Source organism: Corapipo altera, unplaced genomic scaffold, assembly GCF_003945725.1.
Source record: "Corapipo altera isolate COAL_440 unplaced genomic scaffold, ASM394572v1 63, whole genome shotgun sequence".
Lineage (NCBI taxonomy): Eukaryota > Metazoa > Chordata > Aves > Passeriformes > Pipridae > Corapipo > Corapipo altera.
In genome coordinates this window covers 5,076,602-5,100,880 of record NW_020884928.1, presented here as the reverse complement: position 1 = coordinate 5,100,880, position 24,279 = coordinate 5,076,602, and the positions used below count along the sequence as shown (strand labels likewise).

General features: G+C 40.4%; 1 protein-coding gene across 1 annotated transcript; it reads left to right on the top strand.

Annotated features, from left to right (window-relative positions):
* Window positions 1-47: 47 nt before the first annotated feature.
* On the top strand, window positions 48-24,232 carry OLAH (oleoyl-ACP hydrolase). Its single transcript, XM_027658699.1, is given in 10 exon segments — window positions 48-283; window positions 12,068-12,163; window positions 12,285-12,360; window positions 12,362-12,445; window positions 18,882-19,020; window positions 20,642-20,780; window positions 21,359-21,458; window positions 22,420-22,595; window positions 23,503-23,588; window positions 23,793-24,232. Coding segments are annotated over 10 exon segments (1,047 nt in total). The 5' UTR covers window positions 48-266; the 3' UTR covers window positions 23,927-24,232.
* Window positions 24,233-24,279: the final 47 nt, after the last annotated feature.

The window sequence follows — 24,279 nt, the reverse complement described above, 5'->3', positions numbered from 1 at the left end:
TGCCCCACTTCCCAGCGCGTCCGGAAGCCGCGAGGGGCGGGACGGGGCGGGCGCAGGGGTGGGAACAGAGAGCGGCCCGACCGCCTCCTGCGCTCCGGGGGCCCTGGGGTGGGGTGTGAATAAAAGAACAATTTTAAGTTGGCAGGAGCTGTTGACTTCCTCGAAGGAAGGGAGGCCCTGCAGAGAGACCTCGACAAATCGGAGGGTTGGGCAGTCAGCAACCGTGTGAAGCTTAACATGGGCAAGTGCCGGATTCTGCCCCTGGGATGAGGAAACCCTGGTTGTGAGTATAGACTGGGGAACGAGAGGCTGGAGACCTGGGGATCCTGGTCCATGGCAAGTTGAATGTGAGTCAGCAGTGCCCTGGCAGCCAGGAGGGTCAACCGTGCCCTGAGGGCATCAGGTAAAGCATCGCCAGCCGGTCAAAGGAGGGGATTGTCCTGCTCTGCTCTGCACTGGTGCAGCCTCACCTTGAATATTGTGTGTGCAGTTTTGGGCACGACAAGATAGAAAAGATATGAAGCTGTTAGAGAGTGTCCAAAGGAGGGCAATGAAGATGGTGAAGGGCCTTGAGGGGAAGCCATATGAGGGGTGGCTGAGGTCACTTGGTTTGTTCAGCCTGGAGGAGACTGAGGGGAGACCTCATTGCAGTTACAACTCCCTTGTGAGGCGAAGAGTGGTGTGGTGACCAGTGACAGGACCTGAGGGAATGGCCTGAAGTTGTGTCAGGGGAGGTTTAGGTTGGATCTTAGAAAGAGGTTCTTCACCCAGAGAGTGGTTTGGCACTGGAACAGGTTCCCCAGGGAAGTGGTCACAGCACCAAGCCTGACAGAGTTCAAGAACCACTTAGACAATGCTCTCAGGCACATGGTATGATTCTTGGGATGGTCCTGTGTAGGGCCAAGAGTTGGACTTCAGTGATCCTTGTGGGTCCCTTCCAACTCAGGATATTCTATGATTCTGTGACATGTGGGGAAAGCACAGCTGGGGCTGTGCTGAGTGCATGGGCTCTTCCCAGCTGCTGTCCCTCATGGGCTCTGCTGTTAAGTTCAGTGGCATCCTTAGCTGGACTAAGCCCAGCTGCAAGCTCTGGTTGGCCCTGGGGGGCTCCTCGCCCAGGGTAGGTGGCCCAACTGCTTTGTGGGTGGGCAGTAGCTCAGGAATCTGCAAGGGTGTTTCTGTGGAGCAGGTCTGGGCTAGACTGATGGGTTTCTGTGCCACCTTTTAAAATGGTGTGTGGGAGAGAGGCTTGTGGGGTGTGACTTGCAGCTTCATGGGAGCAGGATTAAGCAGAAACCACCAGCAGTGAGAGTGGGTGGCATTTGGAGCAGTTGTCACATCATGGAGCAAATGTTTCATCACATGGTGAAGCACCACTTATGCTGGGAAAGACATGTGAGGCCCACAAAGTCCTGCTTCCCATGGTTAATGAGGTGTCTACTTTCAGAGACGCCTGCCCAGTACTGCTCTTGGGCTCACTGAAGGAGTCTCTGACACTTGCATGTGTACCTGGGTGGTTTGTGCTGAAAAGCTATGGCTCAGCCTAGATCCATAAATTAAATATTTTCTGTGACATAACCTGCCATGCTCAGAACAAAAGTCATCATTGTCACTCAGAGCTAATGTGCACAAGGCTTTGTTGCTTGAGATCTTTCCTCTTTCCATCTGCATCAGTGGCACCTTCAGTTTGCTTCTCTGTTACTACATACCTTTGCTGCCAAAATGACTTCCCATTGCCTACTGTTGTGGCTTAACCCTAGCCAGCAGCCAAGCACCACACAGCTGCTCATTCAATTTCCCACCAGTAGGATCAGGGAGAGAATCAGATGAAGTTAGAAAACTTATGGGCTGAGATAAAGACAGTTTAATAAGGAAAGCAAAAGCCGCACACACAAGCAAAGCAAAACAAGGAATTAATTCACTGCTTCCCATGGGCAGGCAGGTGTTCAGCCATCCCCAGGAAAGCAGGGCTCTGTCACCCATAACATTTACTTGGGAAAACAAATGCCATCATTCAAAATGCCCCCCCCCTTCCATCTTCTTCCCTCCCACTTTATGTACTGAGCATGATGTCATATGGTCTGAAATAGCCCTTTGGTCAAGTGGTGTCACCTGTCCTGGCTGTGCCTCCTCCCAACTTCCCACGCACTCTCAGCTCCTTTACCAGTGTGGCAGTACAAAAAGCAGAAAAGGCCTTGGCTCTGTGTAATCCCTGCTCAGCAATAACAAAAGCATCTCTATATTATCAGCCCAGCCTGGTGTTCAGCACAAATCCAAACCACAGCCTCATACTAGCCACTGTGAAGAAAATTAACTCTACCCCAGCCAAAACTAGCACACCTATCTCACTCTTCTGGGCCACTTTGTGTTGTCATCTCTTACTATGTGCGGTTATATGTAAAGGAGTTACTTTGTGGTTAATACACACAACAGGTAGTCAAGATTAATACCCTACTAAAGGAGTATTAGTATGTTAACCACCTATGGAGTCTTTGCTAGTCGGATGGAAAAGGGTAAGCTTTCACTGCTCCCTGTGGCACATGCTTGATCACGGAGTCATAGAATCATTAAAATTGGAAAAGACCTCCAAGATAATCAAGTCCAGCCTTTGACTGAATACCACCATGCCCACTAGACTGTATCATAAAGTGCCACATCTGCTCATTTTTTGAAGACTTCCAGAGACAGTGACTCCACCACTTCCCTGGGAGCCTCTTCCAATGCTTAACCACCCTTTCAGTGAAGAAATTTTTCCTAATGTCCAACCTGAACCTCCCTTGTGCAACTTGAGGCAATGTCCTCTTGTCCTATTGCTTGTTACTTGGGAGAAGAGACTGACCCCCACCTTGCTACAACCTCCTTTCAGGTAGTTGTAGAAAGTGATAAGGTCCCTCCTGAGCCTTCTTTTTTCCAAGCTAAACAACCTCAGTACCATCAGACGCTCCTCATAGGACTTATGTTCCAGATCCTTCACCAGCTTCATTGCCTTTCTCTGGACTCACTCCAGCACCTCAATGTCTTTCCTCTAGTGAAGGGCCCAAAACTGAACCCAGTATTTGAGTTGTGGCCTCACAAGTACTGAGAACAGAGCTATGATCCCTTCCCTAGTCCTGCTGGCCACATTATGTCTGATACAAGCCAGGTTGCCATTGGCCCTTTTGGACACCTGGGCACACTGCTGGCTCATATTCAGCTGGCTGTTGATGAGCAACCCCAGGTCCTTTTCCATCAGGCAGCTTTCCAGCCACTCTCCCAAAGCCTGTAGCAGTGCATGGGGTTGTTGTGACCCAAGGGTGGAACTCAGCACTTTGCCGTATTGAACTTTACACCATTGGCCTTGGCCCATTGATCCAGCCTGTCCAGATCCCACCCTCCAGCAGATTGACAGTCCCACTCAACTGTGAAATTACTGAGGGTGCATTCGATCCCCTCATCCAGATTGTCTTCCACCTAATTTTTTCCCTTGAGATGTTAATCATCTTTCCACATTGATGTTCTTCCTCTTGAGCTTCTTGCCTGGCCCAATCTCAGCATCCTTTATCTCCAATTTTATCTCTCTTATATTTCCTGGTTCGACTCTGTGGACTTCTTCATAGAGCTTTCTCTCAATTTAATGATTTCCTAAAAAATCTGAGCAAAGGTTATGCAATTGTGCCATAGCAGAACCAGGCTGACAGCAGAGACAGTAGGAAAGGAGGGGAGATTATATTGTCACACTCACTTTTGAAGCATCTACATAGTCTGTATGTTCGCAGTTTCAACATCCTGGAAGGTCCGGTTAGTAAAATGGGGAATGCGTGTTGTGTTTTATTTTAATCATTTATTTCAACAGTTTTGTATTATTGATGGTGTGAGCATATCAACTGCAAGTCTCCCACAAGTAAGTTTCTCTGTAATAATTTTCCACATTTTTTTCAAGCTTAAATAAAGGGATGAGTAGACAGCTTTCTGGAGGACAGAATTTCAGTTGGTAATGTCTTTTTTTTTTTCCAGCAACAGCTTTTAGATGTTAGCAATGACATTCACCTATTTGAAATATAATCTGCTAAAAATGTAGCCATGAGTTATATGTTGCTGGGAAAAATATGACCAGTGGAGAAAAAAGTTGAGTATGCTCCTTTTACTTTTTCCATTAATTTATATTGTCTAGATATAATGACGAAAGATTGCCTTTGTCTTTATTTTTCAAAAAGCAAAGACCAGTATTTTCTTGAACTCAGGGGCTACTGAGATATGGTTTCCAACAGAATTTTTTCCTGTGGTTTATTAATTTTACTGTCTTCTAAGTGGGAAATCACACCATTGCTTCTTGCTGAGTAGAAAAATTTCTACTCAGATATAAGTATGTAATCCTTAAAAACCTGTAATAAATATTACAATGTATGTAACAGATGTGTTTTCTCTCTAACTGGACACTTCTTTTCATGAACCTGTAATTTTCCAGAAAGCCTAAGTATATACCCCAAAAATACATATTTTTTAACTTTTTTAAATGATTGTGTGAGTAATGAATGTAATGAAACATGTATGATATAGTAATGTGGAAGGTACTGATAAAGCTGCAGAAATAAAACATTTCCAGTGGTTGAAAAAAATTTCAACAGAAATTCACAGTGTTTAGGACACTGAGATATACTGGTATCCTTCAGCTGCACAAACTGCATTCCTCTTGTGAAGATAAAATCAGTAGAGAATTACATTGCCTAACTGTCCTACAGTCTGCCAGCTCTGTTATTGCAGGATTGCAGATACCAAGCTGTCAATGCCCTGACTTGTTAAGGCTTCTCAGATGCCTGCCTAGCTGTAAGCAATCCAGTGGCTTTGACAGCAGACTCTGTACCTACCAGTGAAGTGGATCATTTGACTCTCAGCTCACTGTCCCACTTCTGCAGTTATTGGTAGGAGGTGAACAAATACCTTAAATCTAAATTCTGTAAGTAGACTTGGTTCTACTTGCCATCTGGGGATATGGTTGCTTTTTGCCTGGCTTCCAGAGTCTGCAGACAATGTATGCCTGAATGGGATGGGTCTAGGATGTAGGATTTACAAGTGCCTAGATACTGAGAAGCTTCTCTCGTCCTGGACTGCCCCACTGGCAAATACCACACTCTTGCCATTCAGAAAGACTCATTCTACAGATTTCTAGACTGTATGCTATACAATATGTTTTCCTTAGGGAAATACCAAAACAGCCCTGTGCTGCAAGCACTTGGTGTTTCTTTACCTTTGGCTTTATGTTCCCTGCAGGATGGGGCTGTTGGTCCATTTGTCTTAGCATCTGGTCAGTGCAAAAGTAGTTTTGTTGTCGCTCATGTTTTCAATTTTACTTCTCAATTAGTACTCACCTACTATAAAGTGATGCCATGGCAATGAATAAAGCTAATGTAAAAGCTCATCATGCCCTGAAAGCCCATGTCTCCAAAGCATGTTTGAAAAAATAATCAGAAATTTCTTTGGTATGCCACATCTCTGTCCATGTTTAATTCCGCTGTATTAGAAGGATGTTGAGATACTGAAGTAAGTGCGTCAGGGTTCCCTGCAATTGTGACTGGGGTGGATGGTGCACAAGGAGAATCTGAGATAAAGGGTTTTGTCTTAAGAGGGGAGTGCTAAATGAGGATGTCTTCACCTACCTTATGAAACGGTATGCAGAGGATGGACAGAGCCAGACTCTTCTTAGATGTACTCAGCAAAAAGACAAACGACTTGCAGATACAAGTCACAACAAGGAATAAGAAAGAAAAATATCCTCACTATGAGTGTGATTGAACAGTGGAACATAGTTACCTAGAGAGGTTAGAGTCTCCATCCTTGGAGATACTCAACACCTAACGAGACAGGACTTGGACTTTAGAGGTCCCTTTCAACCTAAATTACTCTGTGATTTAACTGGTAGTTCTTAATCTTTTATACAGCTCTTTATAGAACTAGAATTTTATTTTCATCATATTCTAAATGTAAAGAGAATAAAAAACCAGGAAATACTTTTTTAAAATACAGGTTGGTATTTTTTTTTCTCACACTGAACCATTTCTTTGCCAATAGTTCTAGAAAGAAACATTCTTTTTGACTGTGAACACTCTAAAGCAGATTTGTCAGCCATTAATGCATCAGATCACACATCTAACTTAAAAATTATAGTTAATAAAATAAAAGCTTGTTTATGCAGAAGAATTCTTAGTATCCTGTCCTCACTGTAATAGGGTCGGAGGTAGATCTTAGGTATAAGGCCAATAGGTGGAAGTAGAGGAAAATATGAAGACAATTTAGAAATAATCCATTTTTTTTAAACTGTTGCCTTGTAAAAAATGAGAGCAATAAAAATAGACATTTTCCTAACCAGATATGTTATTTCAAGTAAATCCAGATTCAGCTGAATGTACTCCAAAGAAGATTCATCATGGCTGGGCTTCGCGAATGAAGAATTGGGAAGGGCTCTACCCACACTTGCTGCAAGTGCGCTGGTGGCTAAAAAGGCCAATGCGAGATAGACAAGTCCAGTTGTAAAAGGCACAGCAGAAAGACTCCTTAGGTGGTATTGACAGGACATGGTTCTTTCTGTGTTGTCTTTTCTCCTTGAGGGTGATCCTGCGTGTGTTCTCAAAAGCATCAGCAGTGTTATAGATGGTGTGTCTCCAGACCTCCTGACTGGAGGCCAGAATAGACCAGTTATGCTGATCAATATGGCCAAGGCTGAGATGTTGTTTCAGGGAGTCCTTGTATCTCCTCTTCAGGGCTCCTCTCTTGCTGTAGACAGTGGCAAGTTCACCATAGAGCAAGATCTTAGGGAGGCGGTGGTCCTTCATCCTGGAGACGTGTCCTGCCCAACACAGCTGTGTTCTCAGCAACATGGCCTCAATACTTGTGACTGCTGCTTGTTCTAGAACAGATGTATTGGTCACATAATCTGACCAGTGCATGTTTAGGATTGTACGAAGGCAGTGTTGATGGAAGCGTTCTAGGAGTCGCAGGTGGTGGCGGTAGATGACCCATGGTTCAGATCCATATAAGAGAGTAGACAGCACAATGGCTCTGTAAACACTGATCTTTGTACTTTTCTTCAGGTGTTTATTCCGCCAAACTCTTTTATGGAGTTTTCCAAAAGCACTATATGCCTTAGCTAACCTGTTGCCTATCTCTCCATCAATCTTACCGTCCGAGGAGATGATGCTACCTAGGTAATTAAACTGCTGGACTGATTTGAGCTCTGATTTGCTAATGGTGATGTGGGGATGATGGAAGACTTCCTGAGGTGCAGGTTGATAGAAAACTTCTGTCTTCTTCAGGCTGACTTCCAGCCCAAAAAGCTCAGCAGCCTCTGCAAAGCAGGATGTTAAACGCTGCAGAGCTGCTTCTGTGTGGGCGACGAGGGCGGCATTGTCAGTGTAAAGCAGCTCCCTGACAAGATGGTTTAAGGTCTTGGTGTGGGCCTTCAGTCGCCTTAGGTTGAAAAGGCTTCCATCAGTGTGGTATCGGATGTAGATACCGTCCTGATCATCAAGGTCTGCAGTGGCCCTTTGGAGCATCATGCTGAAAAAGACTGTGAATAGGGTTGGTGGGAGAACGCAGCCTTGTTTCACATCACTGGTTATTAGAAAGGGCTCAGAAAGTGCATTGCCATATCTGACTTGGCCGTGCTGATCCTCATGAAGTGAGATGATCATTTTAAGGAACTTGGGGGGACAACCTAAACGTTCCAAAATCTGCCATAGAGCTTTTCTGCTCACAGTATCGAAAGCCTTGGTGAGATCAACAAAGGTTACATAGAGACCTTTGTTCTGTTCCCTACACTTCTCTTGCAGTTGTCTGAGGACAGATACCATGTCTGTGGTACTCCCGTTGGTTCTGAAACCACATTGGCTTTCAGATAGAAGTTCTTCTGCTATAGTGGATATTAGTCTGTTCAAAAGTATTCTTGCCAGGATTTTACCAGCAATGGAGAGCAGAGTAATACCACGGTAATTTGAACAGTCTGATTTATCTCCTTTCTTCTTATACAAGGTGATGATGATTGCATCACGAAGGTCTGATGGTAGTTCACCTAGTTCCCAAGAAGATTATTTATTCATGTAATAATTCTTTCTTCTGTACAGCCTTTTTTTTTTTTTTTCCTGAATGAAGATTAGATAAGATGAATGTATCTTTAAGCCAGTAAGACAGACTCTGCAGGTTCTTTGTTTCAGGAGGAGTTGTAAAATAATTCTTAAGGGCAAATTACTCCATTAGGTTGGCACAGTAGTGTCTTTTACATCCAAACCTTGGGGCTGTATATGTAATATCAGCATGCACCTGTCCATCTGGATTAAGCGGGTCAAAGCTTGCAAAAAGGTCATAAAAGGCTCCTTTCCTTTTTAGCAGGAGGATGGTGAGACTGTATAGGGTCAGCTGACTGATGTTGGTGAAAACCAAACTACAGGATAAGTATTAGTTTTCAACTTGATAAACAATGTTCACTTACTACAGAGATATGTAGTTGCTAGTGCTAATAAAAACATGGGGGTAAGTATGCTATGCTCTGAGAAGCTGGGAAGGGAGAGATTGTCTCCATTATCAGCAAGATTAGACAAAGCTGATAACAAATCTGCATCTAAGTTACATTTTTGTCTTAGATTACTGTCTGAACTGTACAGTTTCTCTGCAGCCCATACTTGCCTTCCCCACAACAGTTTTCTTTGCAGCAAAGGCAATAATCGATGTGGAATATGGTTTTACTCCTGTTGTCATCAAATACTCCTGTAGGTCATGCTATGACTAAGAAATCTGGCCCCGTTACTGATTTTTGACAGGATTCTTTTATTTGTTTCCATTCCTTATTAGCATATTTCTGCTTGTGTGAGATAAAAAAACACTTGGAATGGTTTTCCTGGAGTCCTTGCTACTGAATTTCCTCTTCTGATGGGGAGCCAATAGGTGTGGACATGGGAATTGAGTTCCAGCTGATGGGGCAATATCACCCATAGGATGCTGGATAGCCAGTAATGAATGCAGAACTTTCAGATTGAAAGCGATAGAGTTGGTTGTGAGAAGGCATGAGGATTGCACTATCATCTCACAAAAATATTTGTGTTTAAAAGAGTGGGGTGTGGCCCTTTGAAGACTTGCAGCTACTGCTTGTCAGTGGGTAATCAACTTGAAATGGCCAAGTCCACTGAATACTTTCTGTACCACTGCATTATGAGGCTAAACCTTGATATCTATACACCTCATGCCTATTTTAGTCATGTCCTTATTTCTTGTAGAGTGGAAGTGGAGTGTGCATGTTATCATCCCACTGCAAGATCTGGATTGCTGTGGTAAAAGTGTAGTGCCAGCATTCTCTGTGCTACATGTACCTTCTATGCACAGGATATGAAAGGAGCAGATTCCCATTATCTGTGGCCTTTATGCCTTTCTATCTAAGCAGGTTCCCTCTGTACCCTACTAGGTTTCCTAATGTTTGTGTATTTTATTCTTGTAAGTCCTGATACTACCTCACTTACCATTACTTTTAGGAAAGCAAAACTCTCTCTTTTGTAACCTGCTATGTCCTTTCACTTTCCCTCCCGCTCTTTTAATTTTGACTGGTCACCCACGATTTGCTGTCCAGGAGCCAAGAGCAGCACTGGTGGGAGATGGAGGGATTTCCTGCTGAAGCTGCTGTTTCTCCAGAGTAGCAGTTCTGCAAGTTCTCCAGATTCTTGTCAGGCATCAAAAGTTGCTGACAGGGACAACATCTGCACCTGTGACGGAAAGGAAAACAAACCTTGTCTGGTTTAGAGCATCCGAAGATACAATGCACTGTTCAGTTGCTTATGGTCATCCTCCCCCTTTTTTTCCAGGACATACTTTTGTGCATAGTGGTGGAAGTAAATGGGATAAACCCATTTTTGCCCTAATTTATGTGGCAGATAGAGTGGGTCAAACTCTGAATGACACACAAGTTCTCATCAAATTAGCACTGCTATTCACTTTCAGTGGCTGACTGAGTGTTGACAGCTTATGTGACTCTGTTTTACGGACAGACAGAGAGAGAAGGAGGGAGTGTTTGTACAGCTGACCATGTCATGTGCTCTTGTTCTAGGTATTGAAATTTGCATCCCTGCCTTGAGTGTTTTAGGTGTCTTTTCTGACTGAAAGAATCTCCGTAGAGTGAACTTTGTCCTAAAGCTGTAAATGATTCTCCAAAATTAGAGACTAAAATTTGGGTTCTAAGCTGTGTGATGTATCTGAGCCAATAGTATATGGAGTTTTTTGGGTTTTATCATTTTATATGCCTGACCCTGTTCCTATGGGAAGTTGTGATTGACCAGCAGTTTGCATTGCTAACACTGCTGCACTCCACATCAGTGGTGACTTCTGCAGAGTGCCTAGACAGGGAGCATCTGAGTCCCCTTAGGTAGAAGTTTAAAGACTGCAATGTGGGCTGAGCAGCTGAGAGTATGAGAGAGTCTGTTTCCTGCCCAAATTTTTTTGAAGATTCATTGTTAGCATTTTGATTCTTATAAAATCTGGCTTTTTGAACTCAGACACCATTCCCCTGGTTATAGAGTTTGCTGCAAGGAGAAAGACTAGGCAGTTCTCCTCTAGGAAGCTGGGATCCTGCCATGGTGCATTTCTGTGCCTGCAACTGACCACATGGCAGGAACAGGGGCAAATTGGTCTTGGTAGAGTTTTGTTCTTTCTAAGAAGCAATTTTTTTGGTTGTACCACTGAAGCAGTTCTGTCAGTTACTGTGATGCACATAGTAGGTCAGCACATGTTTGTCTTCTACTGAGACAGCAACAGAGATTTCCACTCTGTTTTCTGTTATTTCCTATGGCCAGGCCTGTATATAAACTGACTATTTTTATGTAACTTTCACACTTTTATTTCTCTTTGCAAGACTGAAAGTCAGCTTTTCTACTGTATTCTAGTCCCTCCAGGCTTCCTGTTTTCTCGGACTACCTTTGAATTTTATTTTCTTTCTTGGTCAGCAGACCTTAGCAGACTGACCTCAGTGCATGTTCTGTGTATTACATACAATAAAACAAAGGCCTCTGTATTTATTAAATTAAATGAGTTCTCTGTTAGCAAGACTATTTTGCAGCATTACAACCAGCTGGCTTTCTTCACACAGACTCATTCCTGCATCAAACTAATAGGTGCATGGCGCTGGAAGTATTCACCAAGCCATGACATGTACATGTCCTAGAACCACTGTAATAACCTGAATGTCCACCTTAAAGCAGGCAGCTTTTCTGGAGCTGTTCCAGAGTCTGATGGGTACAATGGTTAAAAATCTTATTTCTAGCCATGGCTAGAACATGAACAATAACCATTTTTTGGCATGTCCTCGCTTCCCTCAGCCTCGTCTTCCAGTGTATTTGTAAAAGGTATTCTCTTTCATAAGTTCTCTTTTCTAGCCACACCTTGCATCAGATCTGGTTTGAACTCACCTTTCTTGAAGAAACTTAACAACACTATAGGCAGAATTCCAAGTGAGATCTCTTCAATACTCTAGTGTCACTCATCTTTCCAAATATCTTCAGGAGATCCTGTTAATGCATCTCTAAATTGAGTCTTCTCTTCTGCAAAATCCACTGTTACCTCCATGTTTCATCTGCATGGCTTCTATTGCTTGTGTATAATCCTCTGAGGTCATACTTAGGAGTAATAATAAGTTGGGATTCATTTGACTCTCTGTCTCAAGACTTTCATAGAGATGAGGGTTACTCCTGCTTTCCTTTGGATGGCATGAGATCTGCTTAATTTCATGTCTCTTCATATAAGCAGCTAATGGTCATTTTTAAGAGAAAGATCTAAGTTTATCCTTACTTTTATCCTTTGAAGTTGATTGACTAGAAAATGAAGTATAGTTGCAGTAAAGGTGCTAAAGCTGTGCAGATTTGTTAAAATAATAAATAATGAAAGACAATAAATAATCACTGAGGAGAAAACAAATTACATTGTTCACAGTACATATAATCCAATGTATTTCACAACTGTCAGTAATAGATGTCAACTTTTATTAAGCAACATACACAACATGGTTCTTTAAATCCTAGGTGTGCAACTGAGAAACACATGCTTCTTTGTTATTTTACTTCAGGGATCTATATGTGCTCAAAATGAGTCTCATTAAATCACTATTGGTGAATTGCAACTCCCCAAGCAATGTTTTTGTTCTTAAACAAGAATTACCTTGGTGAGTTTTCGGCATTAATAACTACTGGATAAAAATCTACTCTTGCACTATTTCTTTATGATTTCTAAAAGAGTTATACTTTCCTGACTTACCATTACATCCATTTGTATTTCTATTGTAGTCCAAAAGAGACTGAACATTGCCATAAAACAGCAGCTAAGAAAGCTTTCAATGAGGAACTTCTGAGGAGCATTCAAAGAGTTTGAGAAGGAAATTAATCAGTGGAGCCGTAGTCTGCCATCTGTGACATGTGGAAGCCAACTCGGCATGGCCACTACGGACGTAGGTCCTGGATCTGCTTTGTACCAGAAGGAAGGAGGGCTGGAACAATGTTATAGGACGGAGTGGTAAAAGAAACCTCTCCTTACCCTTCAAGTTGCCCTCTAAGATATCCTGACAGAACAGGTACAAGGCCCTTGTACAAAGTCTTGCCAAGGTCAGATAGATCAACCTCTTGCAACAAAACTTGCATTAAGACATGCATCAGGAAGAAACAACGGTGAGTTATGGGCACTCGTGACTCCCTCTGTATGGAATGGAAGCACTCATTTGCAGACCAGACCCTCTTTTCAGAGAAGTTTGCTGCTTCCCTGGGGCCCAAATTAGGGATGTCACCACAAAACTGAGCAACCTAATACAACCTTCATACTATTACTCATTCGTGCTCTTTCACATGCGTACAAATGGTGTCACGATACAAAGAGCCCTGGAAAGAATGATAAAAAATTCCAGAGCACAGGTAATGTTTTCCTCAGTCCTCCCAGTAGTGGAAGGAGACTTTGGAAGAAACAGGTGAGCCCAGAATATCAATACCTGACTCCAGGACTAGGGCCTTCACCATAACTTTGGGTTTTAAACCATGGAAAAACATTCAAGAGGCAAGGTATGCTGGGGCCTGGTGGGATCCACCTGTCCTGATGGGGAGATGTGTCTTTGGGCATAAGCTGGGGGAATGGATCAAGAGAGCTTTAAAGTAGAATTGATGGGGGGAAGGAAATAACAATGGGATTACAGCAGAGAAGCTGAAGGTTGGCATGGCATCATCTGAGGATGGCAATGCTAGTGGAAACAGTCCATGGGAATACTCTGGAAATCCTGTTTTCAGGGCTTAGGAGCCCACAAGTAATGGTCAGTCTTTAAGAACCACATTTTGGAAAAATAGGAAAAAGAAAAAAGGAAAAAGAAATGGTGTGATCCTGGAAGTGGGGTCAGGCTTTGCAGGAACAGTATAGGACTGTGGTTTGTGTAAGCCGGGAGAAGACACAAAAGGCCAAAGCTCACTTAGAGTTGAAAATGGCCAGTTCAGATAACCAGAAAGGCTTTTTCAAGTACACTGATTACAAGAGGAGGTCTAAAGAAAATGTTGGACCAATGCTTGTTGAAGATTATCATCTGATTAATAGGGATGAAGAAAAAGCAGAGGCATTCAATGCCTTTTTTCCTTGGTATTTAAGAATACTGATAGACCTTGGGCTGCCTGAGTTAGAGGAGCATGAGTTCCGCGAGTGTGGAATCAGTGACTTTCCATTTGTGGGCACTGAAATTGCAGGGGACCAGATGTATCAGCTTACTAACCATGGCCTTCTAACCATGAATTCCATAGAGTCTGAGGAGATTCATCCTGGAGTACTGAAGGAGCTAATGGATGTTATAGCAAGACCCCTCTTGGTCTGCCAAAAGTCTTGAGAGTCTGGGGAGTTTGACTGGAACCCAGCTGATGTTATTTCCATAAAAAGGGCCTGAGAGAAGGCCCGGGGAACTACAGACCTGTTAGTCTGACATCAGTTCTTAAAAAAATTATGGAGAACATTATACTGCATACTCCCGAAAGCATTTAAAGAATAATGCAATCATCAGGCAGATTGCTCACCTAGTGGATTAAGGGAAGGCCATGGATGTATCTTTTCCGGATTATAGTAAGGCTTTTGACATGGGTTCACAGTGCCCTGGCTGAAGAGCTGGCTGAAGGGCAGAGCTCAGAGGGTTGTACTGAATGGCTGCAGGTGATCACCAGGGCTGTTCCACAGAGTTCAATTCTAGTTCCAGTTCTGTTCAATATATTTATCAACGATCGGGATGCAGGAGTGGAACGTACCACTAGCAAGTTTGCTGATGATAGGTGGTGTTGACTCCCTAGAGGTAAAAGAGGCCTTGTAGAGGAATCTAGATAGATTGGAGCATTGAGCTGTGATTACCAGGATGAAATTTAACAAGTCACATTGATGGATTCTGCACCTAGCATGGCGTAGTAATGCCAGGCACAAGTCTAAATTAAGAAAGGAGTGGTTGGAGATCACCCCTGCAGAAAGCAGAAAGCAATCTGGCTGCCAGCAGGCTCACTGTGAGTCAGCAGTGTGCCCAGGCAGCCAGGAAAGCAAACTGCATCCTGGGATTTGTGCATCAAACACAACATCACCGAAGGCAACAAAGCTGGTGAAAGTGCTGGAAGGAATGTCCTCTGAGGAGCGGCCGGGGACTTTGGGCTTGTCTACTTCGGAGAAAAGGAGGCTAAGAGGCCTCATTGCTTTCTACAGCTTCCTGAGGAGGGGAAGCAGAGAGGGAGGTGCTCAGTTCTGGTCTCTGGTATCCAGTGACAGGACGTTTGGGAATGGTTCAAAGCTGTGCCAGGGGAGGTTTAGATTGTACAGGCTTCCTAGAGGGATGGTTGATGCCCCCAGCCTGTCAGTATTTAAGAGGGTTTGGGACAATCCCTAATAACATGCTTTAACTTGGTCAGCCCTGAATTGGTCAGGCAGTTGGATGAGGTGACCATTTTAAGTCCCTTCCAACTGAAACAATCTAGTCTGCTCTACTCTGTGTACTAGTGCGGAGTTGACAAATCAGTTCTGTGAAGCCCTTTTTTACCTTCAGCCTTGGAAAGGCCAAGCATAATTTTGGATAAAAGTGCCATCTCCTGGAACTACTTAATTTGTAAAAATTTTCATTTTTTATATGAAACCCGATAAATTTTCTAGTCCTTTGACACAAAGAATTAGAAGGCAAACAAAACCAAGTAACACATACAATTCTTCATTTCATTATTTTTAAGGAAACAGCCTACTATTTGATTAATGCTATACTTTCAAAATCTTATTCTTAACCTCTTTTATTTTCAGCCTTAGTTAGGAAAAAATTGTTTCCAGTAGTATTTTATTACTTTTAGGAATATTATTAGTGAGCCTGATGTTTATAACAGCTGGCTTTTGTAACATTAACATTGGGTGTCAGATTATTTTGTTGGCACAATTTGAGGTAGGAGTAAATAAAGTGTCTTAGGTGCTTTATTACAAATTATACCTTATAATCAAATACATCTGCTACTAGATATATCATATGGAGAAGTAGCATTGAGCACAGCAGCACAGGTCAGGACTAGCCAATATAAGATGCTTTAAATCGTGCACCTTCAAAGCACAGGTATGCCTCATTGTACTCCATAGCTCAGTTGGTTAGAGCATGGTGCTAATAACACCAAGGTTGTGGGTTTGATCCCCATATGGGCCATTCACTTAAAGAGTTGGACTTGACCTGTGGGCCCCTTGCAACACAGAATATACTATGAAACCTGTGAATTACAACGTAAAAGTACTGTGAGTTTGTACTTTTGCCTTTTAGAAGTGGCAGCTGCAGAGCATGGGACCAGACCTCACTGCAGAGCCTGCAGCCACAAGGGTTGATTTAAGGCTCTCCAGGAAAGCAGAAATCAGAAATGAGTAGAAAACTGCAGACCTTGTTTGGGAAAGGAGCAGTGCTTAATGACTGGCTGGTCAAAAGGTAGGCTTTTCTCTTAACACCGTAGATTTTTCAGTTTCCTCGATATGATGAAGAGAAATGTATAATAATTAAGAATAGTGTGAAAACCACAAAGTACTCCAGCCTACATGTCCAAGTTAAGCATCAGAACCCATTTTGGCACTCAGGTTCCTTAGTTTTTATCACTGTTTGCGAATATTTTTATTTTATTGCCACTGGTACTCTTGGTAGAGTAACATTAAAAAGAAAAAGGTGGGGAGGAAGCCAATCTTCCTAGTATTACAAATGCAGTTACAAAATACACTGATGTTTTTAGGTTACTGATAGCATCTGGTCACCAGGAGCATAACGTGGTAGCTCACATGAAATCAGGATACGTAACCACAGCATGTAGTTCATGGAAAACTACGTCTTTCAGCTTGCAGTAATTGGAACTGGCCTAATAACCAAATGCAGTGTTTTAATCAAATCAGGTGATGGTCTCCTACATGAGCATTTTCAGAACCCTATAAAACTCTGCAGCCGAGGTGTGAATGCTGTACTTCTGGATACAGTTCTTAAAAAAAGGCAGGCTATTCTTTCAATACATGTATTGAAAGTGCTACAACTTCTGTCATGGGCATGCCAACCTGTGTGTTTTAAATCACTGGGATTAATGAGGCGTGCCTTCCTTATTTTTCTGCCAAATTCCATGTGTCACATCTAACACGTGATGTTTCTGCCTTCTGGGATGCTGTGTGCCTCAGTCCTGCCCTTTTTTGGGTGCGAGCTCCTCCCCTGGAGTCTAGAAAAGACTTAAAAGCAGATGGTTGTGCAGCTTCTTGCTGTGCAGGCAGAGAAGGGGATCCACCCTTGGGTTGTCATTTCCTGGCACTGGTGGTCTTCCCAACCGTTCAGGTATTTGTATCTAAAATAAGCTGGATGGTGATGGGATAAATCTGTATGAGTATAAAGTGGGAAAGGTTCTCAGTGACTGGGGATGTATCTTTTAATAATCTAAGGACTTTGACTAACTGTGCTTCTTTGCCATGCTTGAAATTTTTACATTTCCTTTGGAATAGGTTGAGAAGAGATTCTTCTTTTGCTATTTGACTGTCAAGTTAAAACATTGGCTTCAGAAATGTTTGAGGTTTTGTGCCTTTTTGTGGAAGAAGTGACTGTGTAAATGGAACTAATTGTACTGAAGCTCAATGAATCCTTCAGAGGAATTATGTCTTCTGCAGCACTGGTTCCACTATCCTTCAGCTACTTTTAAGCTCACATTGTCTGTCTTGTGATTTTTTATACACTTTTTTTTCTTTTGCTTGCTCCTCTTATTGTTTCTTTGAAGTGATTCTTAACAAATGTTGACAAACTTTTCAGTTTAAACACGTGGAAATCAAGCAACTGCCACAGCAACATTTGCATCAGTTTTCTTCTGCCTTGCTTATGTTATGTAGTTTTAAGGTCTGAATTGCTGCTTATTCTGATCTGGTTGCATTTCTGAAACTTTTTGTAGAGAGAAAAAAGACCGTGTAGGCACATGTGTATTTTATGGTGAATCAGCCTTTGCACATACTAAGCTGCCTTCAAGGCAAGAGATAACACCCTTAATGATTTGCAGCATTTCAGAAATGGAATTTTGCTACTTGGTATCCCCTAATTACTATTTTTTTCAATCTTTTTAACAAGAACATGAGAGTTTATCCTAATGGTTGCATTTTATAAAAGTTATTTATCAGTATATTTCTAATGAATTTATCTTCACCAGGTATTTCTGTTGCATGTGCTGTTTCCAGGTTCTTTCAACAGAACATGAAAATTGGGAAAGAAGTATAGAAATGGTTGAGAATTGCTTTTTTCTTCAGACAGTAAAGACAGTATCTGATGTTAGAGACAATGAACTTGGCATCTTCAATGCTATTCTTCCTTCTCGGGAAGAAGGAAGGAGTACTTATAAATCTTGCTTCAGCTGTTACTTTTATGAGTCACTAAATGAAAATACTAAAGCTGCTGTGATAAAGCTGAATGTGGCTCTGGTCACTCCACCATCTTAAAAGAAAATAACAAAACTAGTAGTCCAGAGATGGGCAGTGATGATGGTCATTAGTGCCATATGAGGAATACCTAAGCAAGCCAGGTCTTTTCATTCAGGAAGAAGAGCTGAGGGAGGGCAGAGATGGTATGACAGAAAACCTTAAAAATGCTCAGTGGCAAACCCTGAGGGATGCACTATTCACTCTCTTTACTATTCTACCCTGTGTCCTTCAAATGAATTTGTAGAAGTCAGATTCAAACCAAAAAAGGACATCATTCTTTATGCATCAGATAGTAGAGCTGTGCAACTCATTGCAAGAGGATGTTGTAGATGCTACCTGTTCACAGGAATTTAAGGGGAAACTGGAAAAATACATGAAAGAGTGCTTTATAGAATCATAGAATCAATTGGGTGGAAAAGACCTCTGAGATCATCAAGTCCAACCCTTCATCCAACACCAGAACACAGGAAATATTCATAGATGTTTCCTGTATATAAAGAAACTACATTCTGCTGTTCCCTAGACATCTATTTTACCACCGTGGTAGAGAGAATATTGAACTAGGTGGTCCTTATATTTTCTAGGTCTTTATATAGACCTTATATTTTTGTGTATATTCTAAGAGCCTATTTTTTTAAATGGTCATCCTGAAATATTGTATTAATCTATTTTGCTGCTTGTAATGTTTTTTGTGGTTAGTGACTGAGAAAAAATTAACCAAGGGTATTGCTCAATACTATTCCACCATCGTTTGTAAAAGCAGAACTGGTTTACACTGTTGCAGGAAGATTACCTCATATCTAACAAATTGTTGTTGTAACACAAGCAGTTCTGATGACAGAAAATATTGCAGGCTGTTGTTTCAATTTAGATTTAATTCAGTCTAATTTTCCTATACCTGAAGAGTCCTGTTCTAGAATGAAATGTTATTTCCTTGTTTGTTTTAGTTTTTAGGAATGGAGAAGCTGATTGTTTGTGTGCACAAAAGGCAAAATGCTCTCTGTAGGCTGATTTGCTTTCCGTGGGCTGGAGGTGGAACTTCTCTACTTGCTCAGTGGGGCAAACGGTTAAGCAACTCAATTGAAGGTTTGTCATTTTTGTAGTTAAAGCACAAGTCTGAAATACACAGTAGCCCAATTTTCTGAATGGAATATAACATTCTTGAGATAACTGGAATCTTTATCCAGTGGGTCTTCTCCAGAAAGGATGGAACTAGCATTCATTAGGAACTAGCATTTCCATCAGGGTGCATTTTCTGTACCACCTTGCATCAAATTATATTTGACTAGGTTTAAAGGTTATATCCTCAGAGCTGAGTTCCGCAAGACTATAGTATGGTTGACTGCTTCAGAAACTATTGGTATGATTCACAAACACAATACACTGTGTATTGCTAATATGCCAGGGCAACGGTGAAGATATGAGAACCATTTTTAATGCTGAGAGGCTGCACAGAGTATCTGTTATCCATTGTTTGCACTTCTTGTATCAAAACTGAAGTTCAAACTATGAATTTATAACAGTGAAATGACATTAAGTTAAGCTACAAAGTATTTCTCATTGCTCTCAAGCTGTATCAGCACTAAAGAAGATCCATTGCTTGAGCTATTTGAAGAGGAACCAAGGCCATTTTACAGACCTTCCACAAAAAAAAAAAAAAAAAAAATTATATTTACGAGCATTGCCATTGCAGTTGTGCCAGTCCTCTAAATGCTCATATGCTTTCTGGTAAGCAGTTGCACAAGTCACATTAAATTTTTAAATTTTCCTTGAAACGGAAAAAAAAAAAAGAAAGAATTAAAAGAGTTTTTTTCTGCTGGAACTACTTCCAACAAAGTTACTAAGAAAATAGCCTAGGAGCAACTGCAGACACAGATTAATGAAATCAGGGTGTAGCATGGTTTCTCAGAGATGGTTTCTGCAGAAAGAAAGTACAGAAGATGCAGACATTTCTGTACTGCTAGTATCGTATTAGGTAGTGGTTTATTCTGTCTATTCTAAAATACTTTGTGTCTGACCCATTACTTCCACATGAGTTCAGCAGTATGCATTATATCAAGGAGAGTTCAGAAAATCGACATTTTTTTCTGATCTGTTCATTCCTTACTTTCACTAAACAGCAAGAGGAAAATCCCCAATTTTGAAAGGAATATAATAAAAGTATGTAAAATGTCCTTCCAGATAAATATAAGTAAATATAAATGTCCATCAATTTGTACTATGATTACACATTTTACTATGTGTAATGCTCAAGAGCCGACAAAGAAGAAAACAGGGATTGTACAATGCTAATATAGTTTAACTTTATAATGCTGCCCTTGGAAGGATGTATTTTACACACCTCTTAACTTACTATTATTGAAATGAGTGAATTTGTGGTTGTTATTAACCTAATAGTAATAAAGTTGCTTTCAAACCTCAGCTGTAATCAAGACCTTGTGGATTCTGAGCCAAGGCACTTAACAATCAGATCAACTGGAGAATAAATCAGATCAATTTGTGAGTAAAGGAAGGAATGGAAACCTAATCTCTCATATGATTAAAACAGAGTAGTAACAATAACAAATACACAGTATCAACTGTAAGAAGGATTAATTTAAATAATCTGTATATTCTGCATAATAATTAAAAAACTGAATTAAAATTATTTTACTCTATTTGAAATAACTATAATCCTTTTCTCTCGCTTCCTCCACCTCTTCTGCAGTGTTCTGTGTAAGGTATCCTGGAAGAGAAACTCGTCTTAATGAGCCTTTTGCAAAAGACATGACAAGCATGGTTAATGAAGTTACAAGTGTTTTGTTAAAAGAACTTCAAGAAAAACCATTTGCATTTTTTGGTCACAGGTAAAAATATATACATTTTTAGATACCTTGGTGAAGGAGCTTCTATCTCTGAACTCGTTGAGTAGACAGTTACTTGTTTTTATATGCAAAAATTTTAGGAAAATATGCTTGTGCAAAGATCTTTTGTCAAGTCATCCCAAAACATGCTGTTGTTCTAAAAGACTCTGGTTATTTATTTATTGCTTCAGGCATAACATCTGAACATGTTGTGTTTCTGATAAATTATAATTTATTATGGCATTTATTTTTAATATTTGTGTCAGTTCTTGATCTATATGAATTTGTGAAACACAGATTTTGAAGATCGCTTAGTCCAAAGTATTCAAAATAACTGTTCTTATTGCAAATTAAGGAGACTACTAAAAGAAAGAATAAGAAAAGGTTTGATTTGTAAAACTAGACTGTGTAGGAATACACTTCATGTCAATTAACGAATATCATTATAATTTATATGTCATATATGGCTTCAGTAACTATTCAAGATATCCACTTAGCACTGAAATTTAAACTATGTTTAAATTTTCCAGGTTTTATGTATGTTTTTGCTTACTTTGCTTTAATTTCTCCTTTCACTACAGTTTTGGATCTTACCTGAGTTTTGCAGTGGCACTACATTTGAAAGAAAAGTATGGACTAGAGCCGGTCCATCTTTTTGTGTCAGGGGCACATGCCCCAAATGTAAGTTGCAGAATCATTAACAATATGAAACAAAACAGTACATTAGCTATCAAGAGTAAAAATAACATTTGACAGTATGGCATGAGAATTACTTTTAATACAAAATGAGCATTGCTTCAGAATCTATGGAGAAAAGTTTTTTCTTAGAGGAAATTAATTCTGAGGTGGATGCAGAAATTTGCACTACACAATATTCACTGCTGCTAGCTGACCTTAGCCTCAGGAGAACAGTCTCCTTGAGCTAATGCTACATTTTTTGAATACTGTGTTATTTACTATGGCTTTTGGCTTAAAATTAAAAAAGTAATCAAAGCAAAATACTAAGTGGCTCTCTCTTCTCTGTAACATGTGAAATAACTGTCTTAACCTAGTCTTTTATAAACCACCTGCATCAGCCTTCAGTACATTTGTCCATTTATTTCTTTCCCTCATTCTTTGTTGGATTTTTAATCAGTTTCTTCTCAGGTTCTGCTGGTTCTGCTAGTCTTTCTCAGGAAAACAGCAGTGAAGTGGCTTTTTCCCAGTCCTCCTGTCCTCAGTCAGCATTTGCTATTTCTGTTCTTCTGTTTCTGGGGCTTCTTAGCAATCCTTAGTCCTGCAAATTTCCATAATCAGTTGGTCTCTTCAGTCCTACATTAGTCAGGTTTATGTCCACTGCTAGGCTTTTCTTTCTCTTAAACAGATTATTTTATTAGGTGCATTTCAATAGTAAGAGTCGAACTTGAACAAAATTGAATTAATGGTTATTTGTCTGTGGAAGTTTCAGACCTGGAAGATATTTGGCTCAGTCATAATTTACTAACCCTTTCCAAGAAGTGTTCTCTGCGGATGTTAAATTAATCAGCCATTGTATTTCGGAGATGAAGAATTATTGTACTTTTTACTAAAATGATTTTTAATGAAAAGATAATTTAAAGTATATTATATACAACACCTCATTTGTTTTATCTGGTACTGACAGTCTGAAGCAATTCTTCCAATCAAAAGCATTTCTGTATCTGATGCAAAAGATGAAGAAGTTATTGAATATCTACAAAATGTAGGAGGAACTCCTTCTGTGCTTCTCCATAACGAAGACATTAGGAAAAATCTGCTGCTTACTTTTAAAGAAGACTTCAGAGTGTTTCAGACATTTTCGTAAGTTTTACAATTTTGTATTACATTTGTATTTTACATTTTTACTTCTGTCTGATCATGTGAGGTTTTTTCTTTCTTCATATTTTGTTCTCATTTCTGTTATAAAAAGATTATGAAACAGTAAACAGTTCTCTCCTTTGTGTGTTTTTCTATTTGTTTTCTGGTATTTAAGCCCTAAATGAAAACACTGCTTACTGTATCAACCACTGCAGCAGCAAACTGTTACTGCAGTAGTGAATGTGTCATGGTAGAATTACAATTATACTGAGGATCCACAGTTAACAGCCACTAAAAGGGAATATTCTCTCATCTTTTATTGTTTTCTGAGGCTACTAATCTCAGCTGATCATGCTTCAGGATCACTGCATTCAGCCTCCTGATCCAAGATCCCCTAATCTAACCAGAAGCAGAGAGTCCCTGTGTTCTGGGCACCTTGAGAGCAAACAGCTTCTTCTGTCCTAACTTCTCTCCCAACTGGATGTTACATGACAGCCAACGTGGCTGAGTTGTTAAGGTTTCTTACCTTGGCAAAGACAACGATACTCTTGGATGTGGGACCCATTTTGGTCTTAGGAACCTGACACTGAAAGGCCCTGAAACATTAGAACTTGAATATAAGCAGGTAACATGATTGTTTATGGTAGGTGAGAATTTTTATTGCAGGCTGAAGCTCTTTTTCTCCCCTAACTATCGGGTCATTCTTTCTTTACAATTTTAGACCTAATTGAATAGGGCAAGGAGCTAAGAACCTTCCAGATGTGGTAATTTCTTCTGATGTTCTGCATAATCTAATTCCTGAAGTTTGTTAGATTTTGGACGAGAATAAAAAAGTTATTTTGTATGTGGAAGCAAATTCCAAATATGGGTATCTTATTGAATGTTTTAGGACTACTTTTTATGTTCACAGTTTTGAGAAGGCAGAAATGGATATCCCCTTCTCTTGTGATATTACCTGCTTTAATGGGGGTGATGATAAACCATATGATTTACAAGGTACTTTTCTTAAATGGTTTTCCTCTTATACTTACACATTTTCCTGTTGAATTGCATCTTCTAGAGTCTTTTATCTCCTTCTTAAATGAGACAGAGCAGTCTCAATGTTGATATAGGATTTAAAATAATTGTTAAATAATAATTTTGAAATAGTTATGTAAAATTGTAACAATCGTTGACATTTTTCTGACATATCTTTTTCAGGTTGGCAAGAACTAACAAGTGGAGATACATCCTTTTATGAGCTTCCTGGAGGTCACTTTTATCTGCTAGAACCCTCTAATGAAATTTTCTTGACAAAACACATAACAAGATGCATAGAAAATGCCGGTCTGTGACTATTTCCCTCAATTTTAATAGCAGAAGGTGTAATATTAGTCCACAGCACTTCATAAGTCATTATTTCTGCATGCAGTTATGCCTGAGTTGTTGTTTGTCCTCTGTAATCCTTTAAAAGGGGGAGTTTCCTGGGTTTTTCTGAAAATAAACATTGGCTTTGTCTTAAAAAAACAGGTTTCATCTTTTCCCTCTTCTCATCTTGCATGTGCACAAACTCTTCACTTCATTCCATAACCTCATTTGAAAAAAATGACAGCTATGTTATTTTACTTGTAGAGCTTCTGTTTGCCTGCTCCTGTAAAAATGCTAAATATAATTTACTACCCACAAAAATCCACAATTCTTACAGAAA